This window comes from Cryptomeria japonica, chromosome 10 (assembly GCF_030272615.1).
Source record: "Cryptomeria japonica chromosome 10, Sugi_1.0, whole genome shotgun sequence".
Classification (NCBI taxonomy): Eukaryota; Viridiplantae; Streptophyta; class Pinopsida; order Cupressales; family Cupressaceae; genus Cryptomeria; species Cryptomeria japonica.
The window spans coordinates 814183106-814190744 of record NC_081414.1 but is presented as its reverse complement, the minus strand read 5'-3'; the positions used below and the strand labels follow the sequence as shown (position 1 = coordinate 814190744).

At 32.5% G+C, this 7639-nt stretch overlaps 1 protein-coding gene across 2 annotated transcripts; it reads left to right on the top strand.

Annotated features, from left to right (window-relative positions):
• The first annotated feature begins 5032 nt into the window (after positions 1–5032).
• Positions 5033–6842, top strand: LOC131068439 (B3 domain-containing protein REM16). Of its 2 annotated transcripts, none has more exons than XM_058003633.2 (4): positions 5033–5205; positions 5300–5843; positions 6170–6240; positions 6369–6842. In XM_058003633.2, the coding sequence occupies exons 1-4, from the start codon at positions 5068–5070 to the stop codon at positions 6603–6605; spliced, it is 990 nt and encodes a 329-aa protein (XP_057859616.2). In that variant the 5' UTR covers positions 5033–5067; the 3' UTR covers positions 6606–6842. The 2 variants fall into 2 exon arrangements, with proteins under 2 accessions (XP_057859616.2, XP_057859615.2); XM_058003632.2 differs by having other exon boundaries at positions 6158–6240.
• The last annotated feature ends 797 nt before the right edge of the window (positions 6843–7639 follow it).

Genomic DNA, 7639 nt, shown 5'->3' with positions numbered 1-7639 from the left:
TTCTCCCAATCCATTGTATCAGCATAATAATGAATGACCTCAGAGCTAAGCATTGGAGGTGAAGGCATGGATAAAGAAACTTCTTCATTTTCCATGTCAATCTGTATTCCTAAATGTTCTGCTCCTTCTTTAATCCAATTAGGTTGTTCAAATTGTGATGGTAAACTGAAGTCTTCATGTATGCCATTTTCATATTGTGTTTGGCTGATATGACTTGGTGAGCATGTGCTTTCAGTTGGTTCTTCTGTTTGTTGTGCTTCCAATTCTTTCATTTGTTTCACACATTGTTCCAAACACTCTTCCACTTGTGCCTCTCCATAGCCAGCTAATCTTAAGATGCTAGCAATGCCTGCAGCATCACTATCATCTTGTAAATTGAATGCATCACTTGGTCTCATGTCATTACAAAGAGCATCTTTATTTAAAGGCCATATTCCGGTCCTTCGGAAACCAGCTATGATGTTTTCAGATGTCAGGGCAAGTTTGAATGCTTTACTTGCAAGTTCTGCCAATTCAGTTCTCCTTATTTCTATGTGTGGATGTTTGGCCATCCATTTTGACCTTTCAGATTTGAAATGTGCCTTGAATGGAGAGAACACACTCACATCTAGAGGCTGCAATTTGTGGTTGGTGTGGGCAGGCAATGTTAGAAGATCAATACCAAGAGATCTTGCTTCATGGATTGTGGTCAAAGCAACATGGCTTCGATGATCGTCAAATATAAGGAGATGTCTGTTTGTGGGTGAAACTCCACCTGGAACAGATCTGGCAAAGTGATATAGCCAATTTAAAAATAATTCTTTTGTCATCCAAGCATGTGGTTGTGCAGCCATACATGCTCCCGGTTCACAGTTGGCAATGTAGTTTTTAAGCTGTCTTTTGGCCTTGAAAAGATAAAATCCTGGAATGCTATGACTTGCTGCATTAACACAACATAAAATTGTTATCCACTCTCTGCTCTTTGATAAAATTTGTGGGACACTTCTACTACCCAACTTTGCAATTACTCGCATCCTGCAGTTCCTGCCTGCTTGCACACCTGTTTCATCACAATTCCATATTTTTGTTGGTCCGTATTTAGAAGCATTGTACAATTTCTCCAGGTTGTCATAAAAATCTGTCACAATACTTGGTCGTAGCATTACTGCTCTATCTCTGTCCAGACCCTCTGCAGTCCTTATTGTCAAATCTGGATGGCGTTTGCGGAAACCTGTCCACCATGATCTGCCTGGGAAACCATTCTTGAATGGATTTGGCCTTGTTTCACATATATGAGCTACATGTGACTTTAGCTGAATGATCTCTAATCCGTGACCAAGTTGCGCCATATCTTTGCACCAGTCAACAATTTCTAGCTCTTCTTCCAATGAAAGGATCGTTGGTGGACCTCTTCTTTTTGTTGTTGTCAGCCCTGAAAGCCAAAATGTTAAAGTGCTCGCAGGAATTCCCCACTTTTTTCCAACTGCTCTGATGGAATATGAATTGTCTTCAACATCTTTCATAGCACATTCCATGTCTTCTTCTGTCCACTGACCGTTATAACTGAAATTTTTATCTCCATGATGTTGAGAAGACTGTAAAGGAGTGTTTGTTCTTTCTACATTTTCATTTGCAGTATTACAAGTTATGTCATCCTGAGGTGGATTAATTGCAGTGTCGCCATCTTTATCCTTCACCAAATGGAATTTAACACCATGTGGGTAATGGTTCCTCAACATTTGGGTTGTTCTTTTGCTTCGTCTCTTTCCTGTTGTCTTTCCTTTTGCCTTTCCTGTTGTTGTTGCCTTACCTGTTGTCATAGTGCTTGAACAACAATAACATCAACTATTAAGTATATACACACACACACACACACACACACACACACATATATATATATATGCAGATGTATGTATGTATGTATGTATGTATGCAGATATATGTATGTATGTATGCAGATATATGTATGTATGTATGTATGGAGATATATATATTTTGTAACTAAAAATAATGTGTATATATATGTACAACAGGTGAACTATGGAATATAAGCTTCTGGAGCAATATTGTCTTTGGCAGCAATTTGAACTTTTACTGGAATGGATGGTTTTGGGAGTAAATAACATCAAACATTAAGTATATACACATCTGTATGTATGTATACAGATATATACACATCTGTATATATATGTGTGTGTGTGTGTGTGTGTGTGTGTGTGTGTGTGTGTGTGTGTGTGTGTGTGAACTATGGAATATATGCAGATATATGTATGTATGCAGATATATATATGTTGTAACTAAGAATAATGTATATATATATATATATGTATACTGTGAAACTAAACAGTAGTAAGAACAAGTCAACTGAACAGTAATGAAATAGATTATGTATGCAGATATATACACATCTGTATGTATGTGTGCAGATATATATATATATATATATATATATATAAAATCTATGTATGCAGATATACACACATCTGTATGTATGTGTGCAGATATATATATATATATATATATATATATATAATCAATCCTCATATATCTATTTCATTACTGTTCAGTTGACTTGTTCTTACTACTGTTTAGTTTCACAGTATACATATATATTATTATATATATCTACATATATTCCATAGTTATATATATATATATATATATATATATATATATATATATATATATATATATATATATATATATATATATATATATATATATATATATATATATAAAATCAATCCTCATATATCTATTTCATTACTGTTCAGTTGACTTGTTCTTACTACTGTTTAGTTTCACAGTATACATATGTATTATTGTATATATATTTGCATATATTCCATAGTTATATATATATATATATATATATATATATATATATATATATATATATATATATATATATATATATATATATATATATATATATATATATAAAATCAATCCTCATATATCTATTTCATTACTGTTCAGTTGACTTGTTCTTACTACTGTTTAGTTTCACAGTATACGTATATATTATTATATATATATCTGCATATATTCCATAGTTCACTTATAATAATATATATGTATACCGTGAAACTAAACAGTAGTAAGAACAAGTCAACTGAATAGTAATGAAATAGATATATGAGGATTGACTAAACAGTAATGAAATAGATATATGAGGATTGATTATATATATATATATATATATATATATATATATATATATATATATATATATATATATATATATATATATATATATATATATATATATATATATAAACTAAACAGTAGTAAAAACAAGTCAACTAAACAGTAATGAACACAAATTACGTAGAATTTATGCTAGCACAGTGCCAGCCAAACAGTAGTGAAAACAAAATACTTGAAATTTACACAGTCAAAAATTATATAAACAAACAAAATACCTTCAATTTATGACAACATAGACTAAACAGTAGTGAAAATGAAAACAAAATACAGTAGTGAAAACAAAGTACCTGGATTTTATGACAACACAAAGTAAAAAATTACATAAACAAACAAAATACCTTCAATTTATGACAACACAACGAACTAAACTAAGCTAAACAGTAGTGAAAACAAAATACATAAATGATAGACAACTAAACTACATAAAATGATAGACAACTAAGCTAAAATCATATATTATGTGATAGAGTCAGTCTGCAACAAGAAGTAATGTATGCAAGAATGTGAGTGTACCTGGAATTTATGCTAGCACAGTGCCAACCAAACAGTAGTGAAAACAAAATACCTGTATTTTATGACAACACACAGTCAGAGATTATATAAACAAACAAAAAAAAAAAATCTGTATTTTATGATAACACATAGTCAGAAATTATATAAACAAACAAAAAACCTGCAATTTATGACAACACAGTCAACTAAACTAAACAATAATGAAAACAAAATACTTGAAATCTATGACAGCACACGATCAGATATTATGTGCACAGAGTCAGTCTGCAGCAAGAAGTAATGCATGCAAGAAATCTTGATTATTTACTGAACGAAGGAGGAATGTGAATTAGTCTGCATACAAGAAGCAATGTATGTATGCACTGAACAAAGGTCTGCAGCAAGAAGTCAGCAAGAAGTAATGTATGTATGCACTGAACAAAGGTCTGCAGCAAGAAGTAATGTATGTATGCACTGAACAAAGGTCTGCAGCAAGAAGTAATGTATGTATGCACTGAACAAAGGAGGAATGTAAAAACTCTCCTTCATCGTAAACTACATTAATATGACATTTTCCCTCTTTTTTTTAAATCTTATTTGATTTGTTTGATCTGTGACTATTTTTTGATCTTGCTTGATCTATGGCCATTTTATGATCTTGCTTGATCTGTGGGTATGGATTTCTGCATTTCTATTAGATAAGAGTACATGAGGTGGATTTATGGGAGGTAAATTTAAATTTTTTTTGCATTAATTGTTTGTTTTCAATCGAATGGAGAGCCTCACAATTGCTCTATTTAATGTTTCAGGTCCCAGATTTGGTGGTTGCAAACTAGAATCTGAACATTTATAGTCAGACGCTGGCTATTAGAGGATGACAAGTTGAACAATTGTGAATGAGTGATGGGACTGTTTTGCCTCACAAGTTGGTCGACCATATATCAGTGATTTGACATTTTATCATGTAAAATTGTACAAATTGTAATATAATGTTTTATATTTGTTTTATAAAATTATACAAATATTAATATAATCATTTTACAATTGTATTTTATATCACATCAAAAGTGTGCTGAGTTGTAGGAATGTTGTTTTAATTTATTTAATATGAAACATGTATTGAATGTTTTTTGTTTAATAGTTGCATGAAATTTAGTAAATCAATGATACATGCCATAATAATTCAAACTGATTTGATGTATTGCAATTATTGATATATAAAGACACAAAAAATGATATTTTTTTTTTCAAAGAATAGTTTTTATTTGTACAATTATTGGAACAAAAGGTATCAACTACTGGGTCCTTTCCCCTAGATGAATACAAAATGGAATTTACTTGCATATACCACTGTGTATTGGGAGTTAGAGTCTTCAGTCTTTCATCATGGCGACTGACTGCAACAGATTGAAAACATGTAAAGCTTGCAAGAAAAGATGTTTTCAAATTCATTCTACCAACGCTTCAAATTCCACTATCTGGTCCTTTTTCAAAGTCATGGATGACAAGTGCCCACCTTTTTTGGTAAATCTATGGCTATTAACACCGAATGTTTTTTCTTCTTCTTCTTCTTTTTCTTTACATAACAATTTTTTTGGAAAAACATTCCTGTGAATAGGAGATTCCTTCCCGACATGCAAAGCAAATTCAGTCAGATGAATGCAGATATGTTATTGTGGAGGGCCCAACTGGGTACCTTTGGGAGAGCATACTCTGTTTTTGTGGCACTTCTCCATCTTTCAAGACTGGTTGGGAAAAATTCGTTTCGTATCATTCAATCCAAGCTGGAGATATTATGGTTTTCAGAAATATGGGAGAGAGACTGTTTGTTGTTCAAATATTCCATCCCAGTGGATATGAAAAGCAAATAACACACAAAAAAGAGGTTTCAAAACAAGAGGGTCCTGATTTGTGCAAAAATCAGGACCAACAATGGCCCTCCGCTGAGCATCCAATAATCTTGGACAGTGACTCAGAAAACCACTTTGACCAAAAGCCACCATTGCCATCACGTAGCCGTGTAAAACATAATGCTGATAGTAAGCATTCCATGATTCAACCAGGGCGTAATTTTCGTTATGCAGTGAAGCATTCCATGACTCAACCAGGGCGTAATCTTCGTTATGCAGTGAAGCATCCTATAAATCAAACATCAACTTCTGGTGAGTACTTTTCTTGTTTGCTTCTAGCCATTTACATTACACTACATGATTTTTAATTGGGCGGATAAATATTACCAAACTCTTTAAAAGGCTCTGGCATCATATGCATAAATTCTCCACCTCTTTGCATTCAATGTGAAGAACTGGATGGGTATATGCATGCTGTCAAATTCGCCCAAATACTTCTAATAGCTGTCCTTATAGTACATACCATTGACCTATTTCGTTTTATTCATATAGACCAATATAACTTGTATTTTTTGAATTATTGCATTTTATCTTGCATGTTGGCATTGTCTTATGAATCTTTGAAGATGCCACACCAGACAATCCAAGGGAGATAAGAGAATTTACAAAGGTAATGAAAAAGGCTGCGGTTACCAGGTCATTTTGGTTGGTAAGTATGCACATTTCATCGTCCTCACCCTTTTGGCTAAATTTTGAGGACCCTAGAACATCTGAATATATAATGTTTAATCTCCTTTCCTTTAATATAACTACTTATCTGCTCTGTTTCAATTGCAGACCTTTCCAGTTAAGTTCTGTAGAAGATGGCTTCCCCAATCAAGGGTAGAAGTGGTGTTATTATGCCAGAGTAAAAAATGGCTGGTGACATATGTAGGAAACCGTAAGGAACTTGGGATTGGATCTGGCTGGAAAGAATTTGTTGTCGACAATCAGCTTAAGGTAGGGGATACTTGTACTTTTGCATTGCAAAACACAGAAAAATATGTTTTTGAGGTCAAAATACTCAGAGGATAATATGAAAATTTCAAGCCCATTTTACAAGCTTTCAAGGGTAGGACATGCCATAAGGCAAGAGAATAGAGCGGACATGAAGTTCCAAGCCCAAATAACAAAATCATAGGGCTATTTTGGATTTCTCAGTTGAAACTGCTATTGCTATGCTTATAGTTGTTTTGCTATATAATGTAAGATTTGAGAATTCCTAATTTTGCTCTTTTAGTAAATTCGTTACTAATGTCGTAATTGTTCTTACTTCTTTCATCTTTATAGATATGCTTTTTTAGAATGCAATTAGTAACATTTTCAGCAGAGTGCTCTGGTGCAGAATATTTTTGAGGGAACTCATTATCTATGTGTGAAAATCATAGGGCTTTGTACTTTTGTGCATTATATATTGTCGTTTTAAACTTTTTATAACTTATAAATTTAAGTGCACGTGTGACATACATTGCAAGACGTTTATGATGCCAGAAAAAACATAGCATTTTAGAAATTAAGAGGCGTTAGGCTTCTTATATATGTTTCTTTACCAAATGTTATAATGTTAATGTTTGTTATACTACTAACAATTTTCATGTAAGTTTGATGGTGAAGATCATTGCTTGAGAAGAGAAGAGAATTATTGAAATATAAAGAGAAATAAGGTATGTGCATTCATAATCTAAGATGGTCTCATAGACTAAATTAGGTAGATGCTCAGGGTGCTAAGTGGACCTTTAAAGCATATCTCTGTTACAATATCTTTCATGCCTATTTCATAATTATTTTTTATTTTCGTTGGTACAGAAGAATTTTCTTGGCGATTCCAAGTTTCATAGTTGAATTTTACACATCATAATTTATGGCATATGCTTCGCTCTGGGTTGGACGGAAATATATTTACAAGAATTTTCAATAATTTTTGAGGTGTCCTGTTCACAATTTCCAGATCATTTGACTGGATAAACTAGGAATTCAAACTCCCAAATTCTCTCATTCTTTAGATTTCTTGTTTTTTCAGATAAAACTTGTTAAAGTGCTTAAATTTTGTTTGAATTTTAATAAAAAAT